Here is a 24243-nt window from a genome sequence, read left to right as displayed (position 1 = left end):
AGTGGCGCTCGCTGTATTGCAGTAGTTCGAGTAACGAAGATTTTTGCGAGGTAAGTGATTTGTGAAAGGTATAGGTTAATGTTAGTCAGGGCCATTCTTTTGTAGGGATTATTGAAAGTCAGATTGCGTTGCGCTAAAAATATTGTGTGTCAGTTTAAGCACAGTCTTGTATAATTTTTCTAAGGGGACGTTTCAGATGAAACCTCTGCCAGGCACTTAAATGTGATTTGCAGAGTATCCATGTAGATGTAGATGTGAAACGGAAACTTGCAATTCTGTTGCTATGACGCCCATGGGGCGCTATTGATATATAAAACCACACATATCGCTATCCCATTCCCAATCCCAACGCCTGGCACACGGATTATATCCCTATGGAAGAACCACGTGCAAGACATGCCCCTTCCTGACACAGGCTTATCCTACCCCATCAGATGCCAGGCCACCTGTGAAAGCAGTCATGTCATACACTAGCTCTGCTGCAATCATTACACAACTTTTTATTCTGGTATAACTACCAAGCACCCGTCCACCAGAATGAGTGGCCACTGCCTAAATGTGGGCAAGAGCAAAGTGGACCAACCTGTGGCACGGCATGCAAATGAACACAACATGCGTCATTTGGATGGTTGCTTCACAACCTGGGCCATCTGGATTCCCCCCTAAACCGTCACTAGCTTTTCTGAACTGCTCAGAAGGGCGTTATCCTTACAGCACATTCCTTGCTCCTGAAACTGTTCCGGCCTTAATCTCTGGTAACCTATTGTCGACACACCCCCACACAACAGTTTACACGCATCTGTCCTTTTGTCCTATCACCACCTCCCAAGTCATGTCCTCTCACCCTCATTGCACGCTTATCTCTACCAGTGTACTCAGCGGTCTTTTCCTATTTTCTGCTCTGTATCCACTGCTGCCGCGCGGGGTAGACGTGAGGTCTATGGGCGCATTGTCACGGTTCGCGCGGCTCTCCCCGTCGGACGTTCGAGTCCTCCCCCGGGCATGGGTGTGTGTGAGGTTGTCCTTAGCGTAAGTTAGTTTAAGTTAGATTAAGTAGTGTGTAAGGCTAGGGACCGATGACCTCAGCAGTTTGGTCCCATAGGAACTTAGCACAAATTCTAAATTCTCTGACTGCCCCCCTCACTCCCCCACAGCCTCCCAACGCTGCGCCTGACAGCCTTGTGTTGCCACCATCTAGTCCGTGCACAATCTGACAGACAGTCCTGATATTTTTCCTCCCCCAATCGTACCCCGATTTCCCTCCACATCCTCCCTCCCCACCCCACATCATATTGCTGCTTCTGTCTGACGCAGTTGTATTCTGACTAAAGCAGCTGGAGGCAGCTGTCATGTGTGTGTGAGGTATGTTTGCTTCTGTGAATATGTGTAGGTGTTACTTTTCCTTTCTGGGGATGGCTTTGGATGAAAGCTCATTGTATAAGTCTTTTCATTCTGACTGTCTGCAACTCCAAGTGCCATCTTTATGGTGAGTAGCAGTCTATCCTTTTCATTAAAACTGAACTTTCTTCTTCAAAAAATTACATAGGCAGTGTCTGTCTGAATGCTCATTAGAGTATCGTGCTAAAATTTGAAGTAAATCGATGAAGAATTAATCGAGATGTTTGCTGACAATGTTTCCCTATCGTATGTTATTCATTTGAGGCGCTGAGAACCATAAGGGCCTAAAGCATACTTTCGTCGATTTTGAGACTGTAGCTCGTATGCATGCTTCTCACATCTGTTGACCAGCTTCATCAGTGCTGTGCCCCTACACTGTATATATGTACATTTGCGAAAAACTGTCTCAACAATTTGATATTCACATATTCATTTCCATATGGGCCCAAAGAACGTTGGTTCAGGAATGCTCAATGGGTACACTGACGCCCATTTTTTCGTAAAAGCTGGAAGTTCTTGAAGGAATGCCCCACCACAACTTCACATTCCATGATTTCAGCATTCCAGTGTGTAAACTGGATGCTGAGGATTTTATAACCTTTAAGTGTTACTGACTTCACTACGAAATAATAGTTGGTGTTTATGGTAACAATGTACAATTCAGAAATTTTACAGTGGTGAAATTTTCAACAGTTCTCAGTGAGGTGTTGTTTAAAATAACAAATTCTTCCGAAGTCGTCGTAGCCCACTGTTTCCTTCAAGTCACACCGAGGCAGATCACATTTTATATCCCATCAGTTTACGGATGACTTGCAGAATCTAATGTCCAAATATGTAGGTGGAAAGAAAACGTCAAACTTGAAACACAAAGACTTAACAGAACTACTAGATGGAACCTGAAACGCATAGACTTGTACTAAATCACTACAATGGTTCAAATGGCTCTAAGCACTATGGGACACCATCTGAGGTCATCAGTCCCCTAGGCTTAGAACTACTTAAACCTAACTTACCTAAAGACATCACACACATCCATGCCCGAGGCAGGATTCGAACCTGCGACCGTAGCAGCAGCGCGGTTCCTGACTGAAGCGCCTAGAACCGTTCGGCCACAGCGGCCGGCTAAACCACTAGATTTAATGCCTGAAGTGAACAGACAGTTTCATCTGAACCTCAAGCCAGAGAATATGCTTAACGAAAATGATGTCAACGAGGACCATGAAGTGTAGGGATAGGCTATAATTTCTGTGTGGTGCATTTAGTAGTTCTTTTTGTTCTGATTCTAGTATCAGATTAATTACAAACTACATAACAGTCAAAAAGACACTGTTGCTACTAGTCTATAAATGAAAATGTTTTGGAGTAACATTAATAATTATAATAATAATAATAATCGTAAGTATTAATTAAGAATTCATAACAATAAGTTGGTACCTAAATTTCTTTAAAAATGTAAATGATGATACTTGGTTAAAAGACAAGTCAGACCTATGAGACTGGTGCTTTCTTGCAAATCTGCATTTGAAAAAGGTCTATTTTTTTCAAAACTTTGTGTCTGTGCATTGGATTCTTATGGTTTCAACCCCTCATATATTAAAAAATATATGGCCTATGTCTGTCCAAATGTTTAATAGAATATTGTGTAGAAATTTGAAGTCTGTTGGCCTAGAAGTTTTCGAGATTTTAGTCGACAACGTTAAACAAAGTCTCGTCTCTGTAGTATGGTACAAGACTTAGGGCACCAAGTTGCGACGTGTGCTGGTGGGGCGAAAGACTGACCTTCCGGAGCGAGTAGGGCAGCTCGCCTCGCAGCTCGGAGAGGCGCGGGTTGTGGTGCAGCTGCAGCTCGCGCAGGCCCGTCAGGTTGGCCATCGCCGAGCCGTCGACGACGCGCAGCGCCGGCATGTACGTCATCACCAGCGTCGTCAGCGACTCCAGGGACGCCGGGAACGGCCTGGGAAGACGCAGGAAGCAACACTCAGCACCGGCTCTCGCCTTATGCGTTCCCAGCTTAGGAAAGCAGTTACTCGCACATGGGGAAGCATTCCTGGGGCTACGATTTTTTAATACGAGGGGCGTTTGGAAAGTCCGTGCAAAGTCCGAGAGATGGCACTAGCGGCGCGTATCGAGGTCATGCTTATAGTAGCATCTTTGGAAAGAACGCACACCAAGTTTCAGCCATATTGGTCTATTTCTTTGTCTTTGGCATTCGTGTGAATCAAGGAAGTCGAGTGACTGTCAAAAAATGGACGGAAAAGAATTTAGTGCGGTGATTAAACATTACGTTACGAAAGGCAAAGCACCTCAGTAGACTAACACGTCTTTGTTGTAATCTCATAAAAATGTTTGAAATCGACTGAAAAACTTCATATACTCAACACTAAAAAGCAGAAAATAATTATTTAAATTTGGTTTTCAATATAAAATGTATTAAAAAGTATATAATAATTTCTCGTAGCCCCATCCAGATTCTTATCCCCGTACAGTTACTCCTGAACATTTGTGCTTAAGAATTTTTAATATCTACAAAAATACTTGTAAAATTTGAAACGAGAAACGTGGGGTGCACGTAATAGATAATACACTGAAGCGCCAAAGAAACTGGTATAGGCATGCGTATTCAAATACAGAGATATGTAAACAGGCAGAATACGGTGCTGCGATAGGCAACGCCTATATAAGACATCAAGTGCCTGGCACAGTTGTCAGATCGGTTACTGCTGCTACAATGGCAGGTCAAGATTCAAGTGAGTTTAAACGTGGTGTCACAGTCGGCGCACGAGCGATGGGACGCAGCATCTCCGATCTAGCGATGAAGTGGAGATTTTCCCGTACGACCATTTCACGAATGAGGATGTCAAATTAAACACCTTTCAACCGTCTAGTTTCCAAACTTATTTTGTTTGGCAACCAGTTTCAACGTTTTACTACGCAATTTTCAGGCCCCTGACCGACGTATAGGAAGATTCTATCTCGGCTGTGATCAAAACAGGGGCCAGCAATACTGGTATTAGTAGATTTTTGGTATAGTGAGCACTTCAACCATCCTCTGCCGACGGATGATGGTCGAAGTGAAGATGCGCAGGAGGCTCGGAATAAGGATGTCCGACGTTACCGAGAAGATTTTGTTAGGTGGAACCTACATGAACCGTGCACTAGGAGTGCAAGGCTCACATCAATCGCCTCTTTGCATTTTTTTAGTAATTAATTACGGCAGTAATGACACGTAGCAGCATTGACGTGAACAAATTTGCGGTTCATCACGCTATACTAACAGAGCTGGCTAAGGAATGAGCAATGAGGCTGTACTGCCATGCGTTAAATATTTCAGACTACATGTATTGATACACCGACCCATCCTACAACCCAGTCAAAAATTTTGGTGGAATTACCTTGATGTTAATAATTTATATGCATCACTTCTTTTTCTATGAGACAAGCAACCTCACCCAATCCCATTCTTCAACAAAGGCCTGTACTGCATATTCAGACGTCATTAAGCGCTTAAGAATCGCATTGGGCGAATTTGTAACAGAATTCCGAGTTCAGTAAATAAGTCATTTGCATATCGCCTCACGGTAGAAAAGGAAACTCGAAGGTCGCTTCCCAATTTCACGAGCAAATATTCCCATGAGAGAATGATGCATGTTGTATTGCCTCGGCTTCTGGCGTCTTGGGATCCACTCTTCTCGAACTTCCAGAAAATGACAACTGAAGGAGGTAAACAGATATCACCTGAGGAAGAAGATCTGCTTTTCGAACCGACAGTGAACTTTCTGATAGTGATAATGATGCAAGCGACGAATTTGACTGCGATTTATATGAAAAAATATAAAATGTGGAATAAAGCATCTCAGTACGATAGTTCCAGCTTAAAATGCTTTTCACCTTCATTTTTACTCCAATCCGCTGAACTTAAAACTTTTGGTCAGCCGTACTGAATCCGCCATTTTCAGTTTTGTAATTCCGACATCGGATTCGTAAACAGCGACGACATAAGCCTGCAAAGAACACATTTTTGTAGGATTTTATATACTTTTTCTGCTATGTCCAGGTTTTGAAGCTACACTCATGCTCATAAATCAAGGATAATGCTGATACATGGTGAAACAACGCCCTGGTCGGCGGTTTGCGGGTTTAAATCAACTCGGGGTATGACCATGCGGTGCATTTGACCCGCGATCGTCGCACGGTGGCGTTGGCAGCAGCCCACAAACGCAGAGGTGTGTTGGTGCATGTCAGAGCACGGTGCAGCGAGTAAGTGTGCAGACATATTCAGACGTGCTAATGGTGACTGTGTGTTGAAAATGGCTCAAAGGACACATATTGATGACGTTATGAGGGGTAGAATACTAGGGCGACTGGCGGCTGGTCAAACACAGCAGGTCGTAGCACGCGCCCTCCGTGTGCCACAAAGTGTGATCTCAAGATTATGGCAACGATTGCAGCAGACAGGAAACGTGTCCAGACGCTACAGTACGGGACGTCTACAGTCTACAACACCATAAGAAGACCGCTATCTCACCATCAGTGCCCGCAGACGGCCACGGAGTACTGCAGGTATCCTTGCTCGGGACCTTACTGCAGCCGCTTGAACAGTTCTCTCCAGACACTTAGTTTACAGACGACTGAACAGACACGGTGTATTCGCCCGGAGACCTGCAAGGTGCATCCCACTGACCCCTGGTCACAGGAGAGCCCGTAAAGCCTGGTGTCAAGAACACAGTATGTGGTAATTGGAACAGTGGTCCCAGATTATGTTCATGGACGAGTCAAGGTAAAGTCTGAACAGTGATTCTCCCGCGGTTTTCACCTGGCGTGAACCAGGAACCAGATACCAACCCCTTAATGTCCTTGAAAGGCACCTGTATGGAGGTCGTGGTTTGATGGTGTGGGGTGGGATTATGATTGATGCACGTACACCCCTGCATGTCTTTGACAGAGGAACTGTATCAGGTCAGGTGTATCGGGACGTCATTTTGCACCAGTATGTCCGTCTTTTCAGGTGTGCAGTGGGTCCCACCTTCCTCCTGAAGGATGATAACGCACGGCTCCACCGAGCTGCTATCGTAGAGGAGTACCTTGAAACAGAAGATATCAGGCGAATGGAGTGGCCTGCCTGTTCTCCAGACCTAGACCCCATCGGGCATGTTTGGGATGCTCTCAGTCGACGTATCGCTGCACGTCTTCAAACCCCTACGACACTGCAGGAGCTCCGACAGGCACTGGTGCAAGAATGGGAGGCTATATCCCAGCAGCTGCTCGACCACCTGGTCCAGAGTGTGCCAACCCATTGTGCGGCCTGTGTACATGCGCATGGTGATCATATCCCATATTGATGTCGGGATATAGGCTCAGGAAACAGTGGCGTTTTGTAGCACATGTGTTTCGGGACAGTTTTCTCAACTTATCACAAATATCATGGAAGATCTGTGTCGTGCGTGTTCCCTATGTGCCTATGCTATTAGCGCCAGTTTTGTGTAGTGCCACGTTGTGTGGCACCACATTCTGCGATTATCCTTAATTTATGAGTATGAGTGTAGTTGTCCCAGTGTGCACCGACCCATACGAACCCCTGTCCAACTACCTCTCCCTGGTTGACTTATCACTTAGTAGTAGTTACTTCCGAATGCTGACTGCCGTTACTGCGCAGTGTCCACTAGGCTGTTACGTGCATGTTCTAGACGGCACCCAACGTTGTACTCGATACTTACTGCGCCTTGGAGATCTCAGGGATTGGGTTTTGGCTGAGGTCCAGAAGGCTGAGGTTGTGTGAGTTCTTGAGCTCGTCCGGCAGCTTGGTGAAACGGTTCCCCGCCAGCCACAGCTGCTGCAGGTCCTTCGGCGGATGCAGGAATGTCTCCGGCAGCGCCTCGATGTCGCAGAACGACAGGTCCAGACTCTGAGGCAAAGACGCGTTCGTCAGCGCTAACCATAACCGCTGTAGTTACAGACCGGAAAGGAAGTGATAAAGTGCATATAGCAATTGGTAGAACGCAAGACAAAATACACATGAAGCTTTGATAGCAGCGTACTGATACAGATAAGCGGGGAATGACTGAGTCGTCAACAGAACATGTGAATAGCCAATGTCCAACTCGTGGACAGTTCCGTAGCGATGCTGTTCCTGGTAGCAGCCGAATAGTACCTGACTAGAGTAAGCAGACTAAATGCACAAGATGGAGCAGCCATTTTATGGGACACTGTAGTTATAATGGTGGTACTGCGTGACCATGCCTAGTACGCTGCCTGACAAAAAACGTGAAGGACCCAGCAAGGGAGAAAGAAATGAAATGAAACTTCACGGGATGAGAGTGTATGTGATATTATTTCAGTGACTACAGAACTGAGTCAAGTTTACAAAGAAATAGGCGGTTACAGCCCACTTACGAGGATGGCGTTGCACCACCTCTGGCCTTGATTCGGTTGGGAAGGATATCACAGCCGTTCCATCGTCTCCTGAGGCAAAATGGCCCACAGTTGTTGTAACTGGATTCTGGCACTAGGGCAGAGTTGACATCCGATATGGTTTCACAAGTGTTCCATTAGGGCAGATCTGGCGATCTTGCTGGCCATGGGAGAACCTCAACATCACACAGATATCTATGGGCGAGCATTGTCTTGTTGAAAATGGGCATGATACTCTTGCATGAGAGCAAACACATGAAGACGCAGGATGCCTGTGACACACTGTTGTACCATCAGAGTTCCCTACCCAATGGCTCCCCACACGATGATGCCAGCAGTAAATCTACTGTGCCTCTCCAAAATATTGGAAGAAGGGTCATCTTCCGAGATCGCTCCCGTACTCAGCGTCGATGCTCATCCAGGGTAGTGCAGAACCACGATTAATCGCTGAAGAGAGTGCGACGCCGCTCGTCAGAATTCCACGCTTCCCAGTCACAGCACCACTCCAATTGCAGACAGTTCTGCCGTGGTGTTAATGGAAGCCTACACATGGAACGCTAATTCCCGACTGCTAGTCTACGGCCAATGACCTGGGTTACACAGAATGTTACGAGGCGTACATTACTTGTTCTCGGAAGACAGGCGCAGATGTGAAGAGATTACGATGTGGTTAGTGCACAAGACAGCGACCCTCCCTTGTGGCAGCCAGACTTACTCGATCGGAGCCTTGAAGAAGAGTATGCCTGCACTCACGTTTCTATGTAGTCCAACACTGGGCCGCTGTTTCATTGTCCGCCCCCGGTAGCTGAGTGGTCAGCGCGACAGAATGTCAATCCTAAGGTCCCGGGTTCGATTTCCGGCTGGGTCAGAGATTTTTCTCCGCTCAGGGACTGGGTGTTGTGTTGTCCTAATCATCATCATTTCATCCTCCATCGACGCGCAAGTTGTCGACGTGGCGTCACATCGAACGACTTGCACGCGGCGAACGATCTACCCGACGGGAGGCCCTAGTCACACGACTGTTACTTCCAAATGGCCCACAAATCTGAAAATTGTGCGACACACAATGACGTCCCTTTATGTCTGTCAAGTGCTGATAATACTGTGCCGGCCGGTATGGCCGAGCGGTTCTAGGCGCTTCAGTCTGGAACCGCGCTTCTGCTGCGGTCGCAGGTTCGAATCCTGCCTTGGGCATGAATGTGTGTAATGTCCTTAGGTTAGTAAGGTTTAGGTAGTTCTAGGGACTGATGACCTCAGATGTTAAGTCTCATAGTGCTCAGAGCCATTTGAACCATTTTTGATAATACTGTCTGATAGGAGTGCATGGCATCTCCGTCTCCTTCACAGTGATTGCTCAACACCTCACGCTGTTGACGTCCCTTATATAACGTACCAGGCCAGGCCTTTTAACAACACTAAACATGTACAAAACTAATGCACACTGGTTGCCATCCTATTACTTCACTGCCGAAAGTGTGTACATCGTCATCTGACCCTGTCTTCTGGGTGCACCACGGTTTTTGTTAGGCAGATCCATGAGTTACAGTGGCGTGCATGCAAGAAGCTGATTGGTGTGACGATGCACATTGCAAGGAGCAATGTACCACATGTCGTTCCAGCCAACAGCATCATTCGGCCACTTCTGTCTGTAGAGTCCACTTTGGCGTGGGCATAGAACAAAGAATGGTTCAAATGGCTCTAAGCACTATGGGATTTAGCATCTGAGGTCATCAGTCCCCTAGACTTAGAACTACTTAAACCTAACTAACCTCAGGACATTACGCACATCCGTGCCCGATGCAGGATTTGAACCTGCGACCGTAGCAGCAGGGCATGAAACATTTAGCACTGTCATTGTGGTGATAAAAATCATGCGATACTTCAGTGTTGAGTCAGACTTCCTATTGCCCAACATAGTGAAGCAACTCAGCAAGGGCTCAACAAACCACTGAGCCATGCTGCCTCTATAGCTGTCCCTAATTGCGAAAGTGTTGTTGCTGTAGGATTTTGTGCACGAGGTGACCTCTCGATTATGTCCCATAAATATTCGTTGGGATTCATGTCGAGCGATCTGCGTGGTCAAATCATTCGCTCGAATTGTCCAGAATGTTCTTCAAAAAATCACGAAGAACTGTGACCTGGTGACATGACACATCATCATTCATAAAAACTGAAATTGATGAAAGGCTGCAAATGGTCTCCAAGTAGCCGAGGATAACCATTTCCGGTCAGTGATCGGTTCAGCTGGACCAGAGGACCCAGTCCATTCAACGCAAAAACAGCCCACACCATTGTGGAGACACCACCAGCTCGCACATTGCCTCGTTGACGACATTGATCCATGGCTTTGTGCGGTTTGCGCCACGCTCTGACCCTACCATCGGTTTTTACTAACTGAAAGGGGGACTCATCTGACCAGGCCACGGTTTTCCAGTCGTTTAGGGTCCAACTGATGTGGACATGAGAACAGGAGAGGCGCTGCTGATGATGTCATTCTAGTGGCAGAGCCACTCATGTCGGTCGTCTGCTGTCATAGCCCATTAACGCCAAATTTCACCGCACAATCCTAACAGGGTTGGGTTGGGTTGTTTAGGGGAAGGAGACCAGACAGCGAGGCCATCGGTCTCATCGAATTAGGGAACGATAGGGGAAGGAAGTCGGCCGTGCCCTTTGAAAGGAACCATCCCGGTATTTGCCTGGAACGATTTAGGGAAATCACGGAAAATCTAAATCAGGATGGCCGGACGCGGGACTGAACCGTCGTCCTCCCAAATGTAATCCTAACAGGTATGTTCGTCGTATGTCCCACATTAATTTCTGCGGTTATTTCGCGCAGTGTTGCTTGTCCTTAGCACTGACAACACTACACGAACGTCACTTCTCTCAGTCGTTAAGTGAAGGCTGTTGGCCATTGCGTTGTCAATGGTGAGAAGTAACGACTGAAATTTGGCTTTCTCAGCACACTCTTGACAATGCCGATCTCGGAATACCGTATTCCCTAACGATTTCCCAATTAGACTATCCCATGCGTCTAGCTCCAACTAACATCCTGCGTTCAAAGTGTGTTAATTCCCATCGTGCAGTTATAATCACATCGGTAACCTTTCTACATGAATCACTCGAGTACAATCGACAGATCCTCCAGTGCACCGCCATCTGTACCTGTGCATATCGCTACCCCATGAGTTTTGTCACCTCAATATATGTTAGTTAAAATATGGTATTCCTCATGAGTGACATAAAAGAAACACGACAAGTTTTATGTTAAGAAACGACAGTGATGGTATCCTGATCATATACCAATTGTTCTAGGAAGAGTCAGAAGCTGAAACAGTGACCGAGCATGACACTTAGCCCAGCATTGCCAGTTGTGAAGGTAAGCAGCAAGTGGAGCGTGAGGTGTGGAACACAGGCAGAGAGCATACTGCCGCAGCTGCATATATTCTCCATCCCTCTCTCTACAGAATATATCACCATTATCTCAGTTACACAGGATCATACCTTGAGGTGGAAGAGCGATCCAATGGCGTCTGCGGTGACCTGGCTGATGATGCTGAACTTGTTGCCCCTCAGGTCGAGCACTTCCAGCTTCTCGATATGGTCGAACACGTCCGAGTCCAGTGCATGCAGCACGTTGTTAGCCAGGCTGAGTCTGCGCAGCGACTTCAGTGGCATGTACTCCGGCATCGCGTACAGGCCCTGCGTACACAGTCATCAACACATCGCACTGTCAAGTCAGTAGTCATTTTATAAACATAGCTCTTGCAAAACTGTGCTTCTTATGCACCAGGTAAGTAATCTGAAATGTCAACATCTGCTAGTATAAGATCCTTATAGATCACAATGAAGCCCCAGGACACTGTATGTCATGTACCCATATACTGTCTTTGGATATCCAGCCTGTTCTTTGAGCATAAAAGGGGCACAGCAACGGCAGGAATATGCAGTAGAGTCTTCTTGGTGAGGGGAGAAGTCTTGGCAGCAAGAGTGCTGTAGAAGTTCTGAGCACCTAGGTTCAACAGTGCCAGGTGTGGTTGAATCGGACCCTGGGTCTACGCTCACTCTTCAGATTCTTCAGTGGAGCAGCCTCCACACAATTTTCCATGGACACTGGTCCGCAGTATGAGTTACTGATGGTCAGTGGCTAAAATTGCCCATCTTTGGAGTGTCTGACCCGCCAGATTTTTCAGGGTTAGTTTCTGGATCAACGTGTGGAGCTGAGGATAGGTACCCCCAAGGGAATTCTACTAGTATCAAAGATCGTCCTTAATTTGAGGAAGAAAGGTACATTTCGAGCACTGTATTGTGTGGTAGTGAAACATGGACTATGGGAAAATCAGAACAGAGAGGATTCGAAGCGTCTGAGATGTGTGCTACAGTCGAATGTTGAAAGTTAGTGGACTTACAAGATAAGGAATGAGGTTCTCTGCAGAATCGGCGAAGAAAGGAATATTCTAGAAGTCGGTAAAGGGGGGGGGGGGGCTAATTGGGGGAGGGGGTTTGGAGAAATGGAATATCGCTTAACAAAAGGAGAGTTGGGGTCCTCCACAGACAAATTGGTAGAATTTGGTGACTATTTTGGAGTTCAGGAAAAAAAGTGTATTAATAAATAATAAGACGCCCATATTAAGTTAAATGGTACTTATTGGTTTAGATAGTAAGCTATTTGCCGCTCTTATTCTTTTGTTAAAGTGTATTTGAAATATATTGCTACATAATTATTAAAAAAATGATTGAATGTGTTGGAGTAATATATTCGCTGATTTCTGAAGTCATTTTATCCAGTGTAATATGATACTCCACTGAGGGGTGGGGGAGGCTGTAGCCCCCAAGCCAAGCCCCCCACCCTGCCACCTCCCCTGTATATAGAAAACACTGACAAGAAGAAGGGATCGAATAACTATTTCGCATGTACGTCCTTCGTTAAGGCTGTGTTTTGCCATTGGTGACTTATCTTTATGCCCCATCTAATGTGTTCCACGCAGCTGTAGAGTAACTCTTCTTTATTCTCTACATAGACTCTTGGAAAAAACGTCAAAGCCGTCTTTCGACCACCACGAGAAACGAAAGATATGTTTGGGTCTGCAAATGCAAATACTTGGTATATAAAGCATCCTTTATGAGGGTAGCATCCAGTACACCAGTCAGACACACTGCTGTATCCCACAACATTGCATGGCTTACATTATCTGCGTACGTTTATGACATAAAGATAAATTAACAGTGGCAGAACACAGCCTCAACGAGAGATATACCTTAAAATTTGAGAAAAAAATGTTGTGCCGAGTAAGTGGCTTTTTGGATGAGCATTACTGAAAATCAGTTGAATAAGGGTCGACGACAATCTCATCAACAGGGACGAAGGATAACAGTTACGATCGGCATGGAACACTGCAATATAGTCCGATCCACGGACGATGGCGGTGCGCGGAAGTCGAGGCACCGACTGCATTGTTGACGATTCTAACACGGGAACCTCCCTATCGCACCCCCCCCCCCCCCCCCCCTCAGATTTAGTTACAAGTTGGCACAGTGGATAGGCCTTGAAAAACTGAACACAGATCAATCGAGAAAACAGGAAGAAGTTGTGTGGAACTACGAAAAAAAATAAGCGAAATATACAAACTGAGTAGTCCATGCGCAAGATAGGCAACATCAAGGATAGTGTAAGCAGAGGAGCGCCATGGTCCCGTGGTTAGCGTGAGCAGCTGCGGGACCAGAGGTCAATGGTTCAAGTCTCCCTTCGAGTGAAAAGTCTAACTTTTTATTTTCAGACGATTATTATCTGACAGAGCACAGGGAAAACTGTGCGACTGTGAAACTGTTGCATTCATTTGTTGCAGTTTATGTGACAAACTCTTATGCTTTCATCACTTTTTGGGAGCGATTATCACATCTACAAGAAAACCTAAATCGGGCAAGGTAGAAGAATCTTTTTACCCATTTGCCAAGTGTACAAGTTAGGTGGGTCGACAACATATTCCTGTCATGTGACGCAAATGCCGTCACCAGTGTGGTATAGAATATATCAGACGTGTTTTCCTGTGGAGGAATCGGTTGACCTATGACCTTGCGATCAAATGTTTTCGGTTCCCATTGGAGAGGCACGTCCTTTCGTCTACTAATCGCACGGTTTTGCGGTGCGGTCGCAAAACACAGACACTAAACTTATTACAGTGAACAGAGACGTCAATGAACGAACGGACAGATCATAACTTTGCGAAAATAAAAAAATTAAACCTTAATCTCATTTTGTTCGCTTTCGTTCGTTGCATCTGCTCGGGGCGGACGTCGTAAGACATCCATTTAAGTTCGTTGTTGATCGATTGACTCAGTTTTTTTTTTAGTACAGAGGGCTGCTAACCCTCTGACCGAGCACGCTGAGCTACCGTGCCGGCAAGACTTGAACCAAGGACCTCTCGTTCCGCAGCTGCTCACGCTAACCACGGGACCACGGCACTCCTGAGCTCACAATATCCTTGATGTTGCCTATCTTGCGCATCGACTACTCAGTTTGCATATTTTGCTTATTTTTTTCATAGTTCCACACAACTTCTTCCTGTTTTCTCGATTGATCTGTGTTCAGTTTTTCAAGTCCTATCCACCGTGCCAACTTGTAACTAAATCTGAGGGGGGTGCGATGGGGAGGTTCCCTTGCAAGTGATGTTGCGTCACGCGCTAGCGCGTGCTTTCTGCTTGGAAAAAGCGTATATCCTGCAAATTATGTCTCTCGTTTCTTATGCAGAATTTATCACTTACCACTACAATCACTGATGACAACTCACAACAAATGGAATCGAAATTCACTAAACAGCTAAACAATCACCTTTAATGCTCGCATTAGCTACGACATTCACAGCAGAGCGTTCAGAACACTACTGAACGCTCATTGGCTGTCGGAGACTACGGGAGGTAGGTGAGCAGAACAAGCCTAAACTCGACCGCATCGTTCGTGACTCCAACTATAGCAGCTACACTCAGAGACCGCGACCAGCAGTTGACGCACCATTGGCCTGGCAAGACTGAATACGTTGAGGGTGTAACGGTGGTCCCCTCCTCCCAATACAGTACACCGATCCCGGGTGCAGGGCCGGTGGTGGGGTGATGCGGCTGCCGCTTAGGGATGTATGTATGGGGCGCCCTCGCAATCTCGACACCTCTCCAGAAGATCGTGAGAGTGACATCGAAACCTCGGTTAATATCGGTGCAGCCACCGGGATGGAAGCACTAGGTGATTTCGCCAGGGACTGGAGCTATTTAAAATGTGATGTCATCGAAGAATGTTAAATAAGTCGGCTGATAATGTACGTAATTAAGAAATTTTGAAAAGGGTAGGTAAGAGAAGAAGTCTGCGGAAGAGGCTGACAAGAAGAAAATTTTGGAAAAAACGACGTTTTGTCTATGGAGTGCGTGACTGATTCTTTTGTAAATTTTTTTTTGTTTATTTATGGACGCAATCACACGTTTATGACACACTCATAACCAGTTTCGGCCATACAATGACCATCTTCAGATTCTAAAACAATACAAAAGAAAATTTATATTAAAGCCTAAAAATAAGTGCAATATGTAACCACGCTTATTAGTAATCTAGCCAGCCGGAGTGGCTGAGCGGTTAAAGGCGCTACAGTCTGGAACCGCACGACGCTACGGTCGCAGGTTCGAATCCTGCCTCGGGCATGGATGTGCGTGATGTCATTAGGTTAGTTAGGTTTAAGTAGTTCTAAGTTCTAGGGGACTTATGACCACAGCAGTTGAGTCCTATAGTGCTCAGAGCCATTTGAACCATTTGAACCATTAGTAATCTAACTGAATTTATGCGAAATAGATTTAGTTCATATCTAAAGGCGGCATTCACTGAACACAGGTTCATGCGTTGTCAAACTAGCTATAAAATGTAAAACACCGGTCTTATACACATATAAAAATTTTGTTAGATTTTGTTCACCCTCCTTGCGCTAGATGCGCACGTCCTCTATAAGATAGTCTTAATTTTTCAAAAGTCTAAAATGTACAAATTTACTATTAATATTTAGGTCAAATGTACGTAAAATTTAAGATTACAGAACAGATCGTTAAAACAGTAAAATAACATTTCTGATCTGTAATGTTAAATTTTATGTACATTTGACCTAAATGTTAATAGTAAATTTGTACATTTTAGGCTTTTGAAAAATTAAGCCTATCTTAAAAAGACGTGCCCATCTAGCGCAATGAGGGTGAACAAAATCCAACAAAATTTTTATATCTATATAAAACCGGTGTTTTACAAAATGGTTCAAATGGCTCTGAGCACTGTGGGACTTAACATCTGAGGTCATCAGTCCCCTAGAACTTAGAACTACTTAAACCTAACTAACCTAAGGACATCACACACATCCATGCCCGAGGCAGGAGTCGAACCTGCGACCGTAGCGGTCGCGCGATTCCAGACTGAAGCGCCTAGAACCCCTCGGCCACACTGGCCGGCCCGTGTTTTACATTTTACACCTAGTTTGACAACGCATGAACCTGTCTTCAGTGCATGCCGCCTTTATGTATGAACTATATGTATTCCGCATAAATTCAGGTAGATTAATAATAAGCGTGGTTAAATATTGCATTTATTTTTTAAGTTTTAATATAAATTTTCTTTTGTATTTTTTAGAATCTGAAGATGGTCATTGTATGGCCGAAACCGGTTATGACTGTGTCATAAGCATGTGACTGCGTCTATAAACAAACAAAAAAAATTTTACAAGAAGAAAATTAGTGGGATGTCTGATAAGTATGTGAGAATGGTTAACATGGCGGTGGAGGAAGGAGGAGCAGGGTACAAAACAATAGGAGTGGACAAAGGTTCAAATGGTTCAAATGGCTCTGAGCACTATGGGACTTGACTCTGAGGTCATCAGTCCCCCAGAACTTAGAACTACTTAAACCTAACTAACCTAAGGACACCACACACATCCATGCCCGAGGCAGGATTCGAACCTGCGACCGTAGCGGTCGCGCGGGTCCAGACTGTAGCGCCTAGAGCCGCTCGGCCGCCCCTGCCGGCGGAGTGGTCAAAGGCTGGAATATGCTAAACATATTATAGTTGAATATGGTAGTTAAGCGAAGATGAAAAGATGGTTTGTAGCTTGAAACCTGTTGAAAGAATGATGAATTAAAAAATGACTCACAGTCTGGTGCGAAACTTTCGACTTCAGGCCACTACGTGTCAATGCCACCTCCTATTCATTCCGACAAGAGTTTGCCCACTCTATTGAACCCATTCCACGCCATCCCAGCCAAGAAAATACCAAGTTGGTCACTAAGAACCAAAGCCAGGATGTCTGCGTCCGCAGCTGGGAACTCACCTGGAAGACGATGGGCTTGAGCGCGGCGGTCACCAGCTCATTGTTGCTGAGGTCCAGCTCGGTGAGGTTCTGCAGCTGCTCGAACGCCGCCGGGTCGATCTCCTCGATCCGGTTGTGCGACAGGTCCAGCACCCGCAGCGCAGGCAGCATGGGGAACTTGTGCACTCGCACCTGCCACAGGAAGACTTCCGAGTTTATGTGGAGGTCCTTTGGATTCCAAAGGTTTATTTACATTCTTATTTTCTTTGTCCTATAGGACCATTGTAACATCATAACACATCACACAACATGTCATTACGTTAAGCAAGTAATAATAAAACACACGAAATAATACAAATAGTAATAACCTCGGACACTATCAGGAGAAGAAAAATCATGTTATTTGGACACATCCCCAGAATGAACCAGGCGGAGTTGACACATCAAACAATACAGTTTCTTGTCAACAAGAGAACGAAAGCACGCTGGACCCAAGAGGTGGAGTCGGGGCGGAGGTTGAAAGGTGGCTACTCTGAGTCACAGCGCCAGAGATTGCGCCAAAAATTATTATTCCGCCGCCTCCACTGGTGCAGTAGTAGTTCAGAGGCTGCCGTGGGCAGTACTTGTTGAGAGGATGTCGAGAGCAGTACTAGTTCAGAGGGTGTGTGCAAGTGTTGTTCTGTTGGGCGAGACAGTAGATGCTGTTCGGTTGGTGTAATGTATAGATGGAAGACGTTGCAATGATCAGAGTGTATTTTTCGTCAATATACATGGAGGTAAAAAAAAATTTTTTATTTCACATTTCCTTAATGACAATGCCTCTTGGTCACAGTTTCAGTCAACAAAGCATCTGGCTCGTGTTCATGTATTAGACATGTAATTCTTGTTTCTATGTGCAATTATAGTATTTCTGGTTTTTCAATTAGTTCATTGTAATATCTTGTCGTATTGAGGAAGAACCGTGCCAGATACATGTACATTGAATCACACTTCCACACACAGAACAGTTACACTTGTGCTTTGTTGTTTCGTAGCTTTTATAGTTGCAGGGGACATAATTAATCGATTGTGTTAACGGAAATTTCCTTTCATTCTTTATTGTTACTTTATGCAGTCAGATTGCGTACTAATGCTACTCAGGGCCAACCGGCTACGAGACTTCGCAACCGGACACACAGCTACTAAAATTATTGCATCATAATTAAGCCCCCATGCAAGGTTCGAGGCCTCCCTCAGGCATGGGTGTGTGTGTTTGTCCTTAGGATAATTTAGGTTAAGTAGTGTTAAGCTTAGGGACTGATGACCTTAGCAGTTAAGTCCCATAGGATTTCACACACATTTTCATTTTTCCAAGAGGTAGAAAGAGACGCGGAAGAAATTAGAATAACAGGAACCAGAGATTAACAACAATTTTCAAATTAAATTTTCAGCCTTTCGCAAGTTTCCAGGGCAGTATTAAAATCAGGAAAGTACCATCATGGACAGAAGTGCGACGAAGGTTGCCAAGTATGAGAATGAACTAATATTGGTAAAGGAAGAAACGAAATTGGCGCGAATTAACGTGGTCCTCAGATGACCGAAACGAAAAGAAGTAGAATCGAGAATCCAGCATTCCAGTACGGACAAAGTATGGAAATATCAGAAGAACTGACAAATTTAATTATCTAGGGCAGCTTAATCCCATGAGACGTCCCAGCGTGCGACATGACGCTAGAAAAGCGACAGATGAGCTGAAGATGGGTGTCTTGTGTCTCCAAAGCCGGAAAGGTCCCCGGTATGCCAATAACTGCCCAGATAGTCGCTCAAGGGCAGCGTCCTATGACAACAATAATACACTACTGGCCATTAAAATTGCTACACCACGAAGATGACGTGCTACAGACGCGAAATTTAACCGACAGGAAGAAGATGCTGCGATATGCAAATGATTAACTTTTCAGAGCATCCACACAAGGTTGGTGCCGGTGGCGACACCTACAACGTGCTGACATGAGGAAAGTTTCCAACCGATTTCTCATACACAAACAGCAGTTGACCGCCGTTTCCTGGTGAAACGTTGTTGTCATTCCTCGTGTAAGGAGGAGAAATGCGTGCCATCACGTTTCCGACTTTGATAAAGGTCGGATTGTAGCCTATCGCGATTGCGGGTTTATCGTATCGTGACATTGCTGCTCGCGTTGGTCGAGATCCAATGACTGTTAGCACAATATGGAATCGGTGGGTTCAGGAGGATAATACGGAACGCCGTGCTGGATCCCAACGGCCTCGTATCACTAGCAGTCGAGATGACAGGCATCTTATCCGCATGGCTGTAACGGATCGTGCAGCCACGTCTCGATCCCTGAGTCAACAGATGGGGACGTTTGCAAGACAACAACCATCTGCACGAACAGTTCGACGACGTTTGCAGCAGCATGGACTATCAGCTCGGAGACCATGGCTGCGGTTACCCCTGACGCTGCATCACAGACAGGAGCGCCTGCGATGGTGTACACGACGACGAACCTGGGTGCACGAATGGCAAAACGTCATTTTTTCGGATGAATCCAGGTTCTGTTTTCAGCATCATGACGGTCGCATCCGTGTTTGGCGACATCGCGGTGAACGCACATTGGAAGCGTGTATTCGTCATCACCAGGCGTGATGGTATGGGGTGCCATTGGTTATACGTCTCCGTCACCTCTTGTTCGCATTGACGGCACTTTGAACAGTGGACGTTACATATCAGATGTGTTACGAGTCGTGGCTCTACCCTTCATTCGATCCCTGCGAAACCCTACATTTCAGCAGGATAATGCACGACCGCATGTTGCAGGTCCTGTACGGGCCTTTCTGGAAACAGAAATTGTTCGACTGCTGCCCTGGCTAGCACATTCTGCAGATCTCTCACCAATTGAAAACGTTTGGTCAATGATAGCTGAGCAACTGGCTCGACACAATACGCCAGTCACTACTCTTGATGAACTGTGGTATCGTGTTGAAGCTGCATGGGAAGCTGTACCTGTGTATGCCATCCAAGCTCTGTTTGACTCAATGCCTAGGCTTATCAAGGCCGTTATTACGGCCAGAGGTGGTTGTTCTTGGTACTGATTTCTCAGGATCTATGCACCCAAATAGCGTGAAAATGTAATCACATGTCAGTTCTAGTACATATTTGTCCAATGAATATCCGTTTATCATCTGCATTTCTTCTTGGTGTAGCAATTTCAACGGCCAGTAGTGTATATTTGTCCAAGGAATACCCGTTTGTGATCTGCATATCTTCTTGGTGTAACAATTTTAATGGCCAGTAGTGTAATATTTAACAATGCCATCACAGTTACAAAAATATCACATTACTGATCAGAACGCGTAGTCTGTTTGTAAATGTTAGTAGGGAAGGAGAGTTGCATCCTGGTTTTTCTATGTATTCGCAGTTAAGTGACGAGATCGATGAGTATCCGCTAAAGTTACAGGACAGTAGTCACCTAGGACGAATTAAGACTCTTCTGTACGCCATTGATGCAAACGGGAAGTTAGTATTGTGGCATAGCCGCCTGATTAATGATCATGGAAGGCAGCTAGAAGAAAGCAACACTGAACTCAATGTACGGGTGTTGAATACAACTCGCAGTCCGCCAATGTATGAAGGGAGTGTCGGAGGAACGTCAAATACAGACGTCACTCAGGCAAATATGGCAGCGGCGCGCCGTGTGGCAGGCTGGAAGGTCGGAAGTGAAGTGATACCGAGTGATTACAATATCATACACTATATCATCACAGGAAGGAAAATCCGAGGTTCTACAAAAAAAAACCAGCGCTTGAGGCCCAAGTACAACATCAAGGAGTCTAACTGAGAAGAGTGTTTTGCCGGCCGCTGTGGCCGAGCGGTTCTAGGCGCTACACTCTGGAACTGCGCGACCGCTATGGTCGCAGGTTCGAATCCTGCCTCGGGCATGGATGTGTGTGATGTCCTTAGGTTAGTTAGGTTTAAGTAGTTCTAAGTTCTAGTGGACTGATGACCTCAGAAGTTAAGTTCCATAGTGCTCAGAGCCATTTTTGAGAGTGTTTCAGTGTCCAGAAAGTCCATCTCTGGATGATGATGCAGACGTTAAAGGTGAAGAATGAAATGGTGGCGTCGATACCTACCAGGAGGGATCTTCCTAGGGGAGTACCACGCACCTGGACCGAGACTCTCCAAAAACAAGAAGAGTCAGAAGCTAGACCTGAGCAGCATGACCCAAGAAGAAAGAATCAGAAGGCTGCATAGATAAAGGCACGATAGACAACGTTTTAAGGAAGAATTGTGGAAGACAAAAATGGAATGATAGAAACAGTTCGTGGAGACTGACTTGGAAACTGATCCCTGGGGAATGCCATACAAAATAGTATGCGAGAAAATACGATCACAAACAGTCTTGTCCACGCTCAAAAGAAACGATGGGACGATAACAGGAAGTTGGGAATTGTCATCTGTCCTGCTAATGGAAACACTGATTCTTGACGACGAAGAAAACGACGAGAAAGAAGATCACCGTACATTACGAAGTATGTTGTGGGAGGACTATAGAAACAATAAGCTTGTGTAGCCCTTCGCACAAGAAGAAATTAGACAAATATTCTGAGACTGAAAAAGTAGAAATCTCCAACACCAGATGGGATCTCTGCTGAAGTAATGGAAGCCTCACGTGATCAGATAGATATCTGCATGTGTGAACTATACAATGAGTCTCTCTTGCTAGGAAGGGTCCTGCACTGTGAAAGAATGCTGAGGTAGTGGTTATCAGTAAAGGGGAAGACCAGGATACAATGATACTAAATCCCATCTTTCTTTGGTCGCCTTAGGGAGATGGAGTGTATCCAGAGGCGCTGTACAACTGCCTGAGAGACTAATGCTGTGGCAGACATGCAACTTCAATAGGCCCCAGAAAGGAAACGAAGACCATAACAAAAGGCTGTCCATGGGGGTCAGTGTGCGGTCTAGAGTTTCGGGATATAACATTGGAACCTATACTACCAAAGTTACATGACAGTGGTAACGTAAGCGAACTGGTTGCATTTGCAGATGACATGCTGTTCATTGTAAGCGATTACTCGAGAAAAATTATAGAAGACAATTGTAATCCAGCGCTCTATAAGGTTGAAGGATGGTTAGAGATGTCAAATTGCCGCCGGCACCTCACAGAACCACGTATCTCTTGCTGAAAAGGAATCTAGGAAGAAATCCTAAGATAAAATTAAACGATGTAACTATTAGAAGAAGCGCAGTAACGAGGTATCTAGGGGTATTCTTGAACGAACGTCGCAACTTTGCTCATCATATAGAGGGGGCAGGCAGAAAAGGTAGTACCATGACGAACAAAATTATAACCATAGCAAATACGACATATCGACTTCCCTTGAACACAATCACAGCATACTATGAATCTATATTAGCATCAATCGGAGAATGAAGTTTGAGCATTTGGGCTAATAGATGGCAGTTTATGAAGCCAGCAGAAGAGTTCGACGAGGAGTGCTATTAAGATTAATAGGCTCCTACAGCACTACCCCAAGTGATATGTTGTCAGTAATTCCAGGAAATGCCTATTGGATTTCGAAATTAGGAAAAGGGGAGCATTTTGTTGTTTAAAGAAAAGCAATTAAATGGAGGTACGAACGGTTTTCGGAACTGAGACCAGTACAAGATAGTTAAAACACCACATAGATCGACAAATCGGTAGCCAAATCGAAACCAGTTGTATTTCGACCGCTATCTTGTCCACTGCACTACAGAACTGTTTGTGATCGTATTTCCAAGTGACTGCTATGTAGTGACACAATCGTTTGACTCTAGCCCCAGCAATAACTTGGCAATCTCTAAAATAAATAGTTTATATCATGATTTGCTCAATAATATTGTAACATATGTTCAATTTGTAATGTATTTCCTCAACCTACATCTGCAATACGATAACAAGACGTGCAGAAGACAGGTAAACACCTGACACCACATAGATCATCAAATCGATAGTCAAATCGAAACCAGCTGTATTTTACCGCCATCTTGTCCACTGCACTACAGAACTGTTTGTGATCGTGTTTCCAAGTTACTGCTATATTAGTGGCAATTTGTGAACAGTGACCAGAAGAGGGTCGGAAATAGAGGTACCCCAGCGCATCACTACGAGACTGCCACGCCAAAAGAAAAAAGTGAGTGACTTTAGAAAACATTTTCGTGCAAACATCAGCCCAGCTTCCAAAGTGACAGCATCCCTTTTTTTCTCTTGTTCCACAGGATGTGCACAACATTTACGGAAAGACTATGCAACATCAGTATGGCCTTATTTTAATGTTGTATTGGAATGCCATTTAGCCTGAAGATGAGGTTTACCTCGAAACATGTCGCTAAATAAATAATACAATAGTTGACAAAGTTTGTGACTGGTAGCGGTAGTTTTTAAAAAAATACCTTTACATATTTCTTGAGACAGTCACGGTCGAAAAATAGTCAAAGTGGCTTCAAATTCTAGTTAATACAAGATCGCATATTGCAACTGGATGGAGAATGTACGAATTTCTCCCTAACATCAGGGATAGACAAAAATGAGATTTCTTCAGCCGTCAAGTAGACTGATACGTTACCTGACTGGACATGGCCTATATGCTACGCACAATATCAAAAGGCAGACACATTGTGGACTGTACCCTTTACAAAGACGCGGTGAATAATAGTCGTTAGTCATTAAGTACGTTGGATCTCAGAGCAGCACTGAGGAATGAGTCATCCTGTAGAATCTTGGACGACACTGCGGCCGCAGTGTCCTGGAAGCCCAAGGAAGACTTCACAAGTCACTCAACCACACGGCAGTTGCCGCCATCCCCGCTCGACGAGATACTCTATAGATGGTGAGAAGACAGCTGAGGTCGGCGACCAAGGAATGAAATAGTTTTTCAAGAACTTACATTGCGCTGGTGCAAGTGATCACAGAAGTGTGATTCCTAAGAAAGTAAAGACTTGTAAAGTGGAAACACTGCTGACATACTACGCTAAGCCCAAAGATCCAGTAGACGGTGTCTGTTGATCGGAGCATATGAGGGTGGATCCAGCAGTGGAAACAAATATGAACAGTTTAAATATGAACAGAAACAGAACAGA

General features: G+C 45.1%; 1 protein-coding gene across 1 annotated transcript in view; it reads right to left on the bottom strand.

The window, feature by feature from the left end:
- LOC124712363 (leucine-rich repeat-containing protein 15-like) overlaps positions 1-24243 on the bottom strand; it is a 110886-nt gene that overhangs the window by 19610 nt on the left and 67033 nt on the right. The window contains exons 3-6 of the mRNA XM_047242658.1: positions 17148-17318; positions 11308-11505; positions 7113-7300; positions 3178-3352 (exon numbers count right to left, since the gene is read on the bottom strand). Of these exons, the coding sequence (XP_047098614.1) occupies positions 3178-3352; positions 7113-7300; positions 11308-11505; positions 17148-17318 (732 nt within the window). The remainder of the gene's footprint in view (positions 1-3177; positions 3353-7112; positions 7301-11307; positions 11506-17147; positions 17319-24243) is intronic.

The sequence above is a fragment of the Schistocerca piceifrons genome, chromosome 8, assembly GCF_021461385.2.
Source record: "Schistocerca piceifrons isolate TAMUIC-IGC-003096 chromosome 8, iqSchPice1.1, whole genome shotgun sequence".
Taxonomy (NCBI): Eukaryota; Metazoa; Arthropoda; class Insecta; order Orthoptera; family Acrididae; genus Schistocerca; species Schistocerca piceifrons.
Note: the sequence above shows the minus strand (reverse complement) of the source record. Positions and strands in the feature narration are given on the sequence as shown.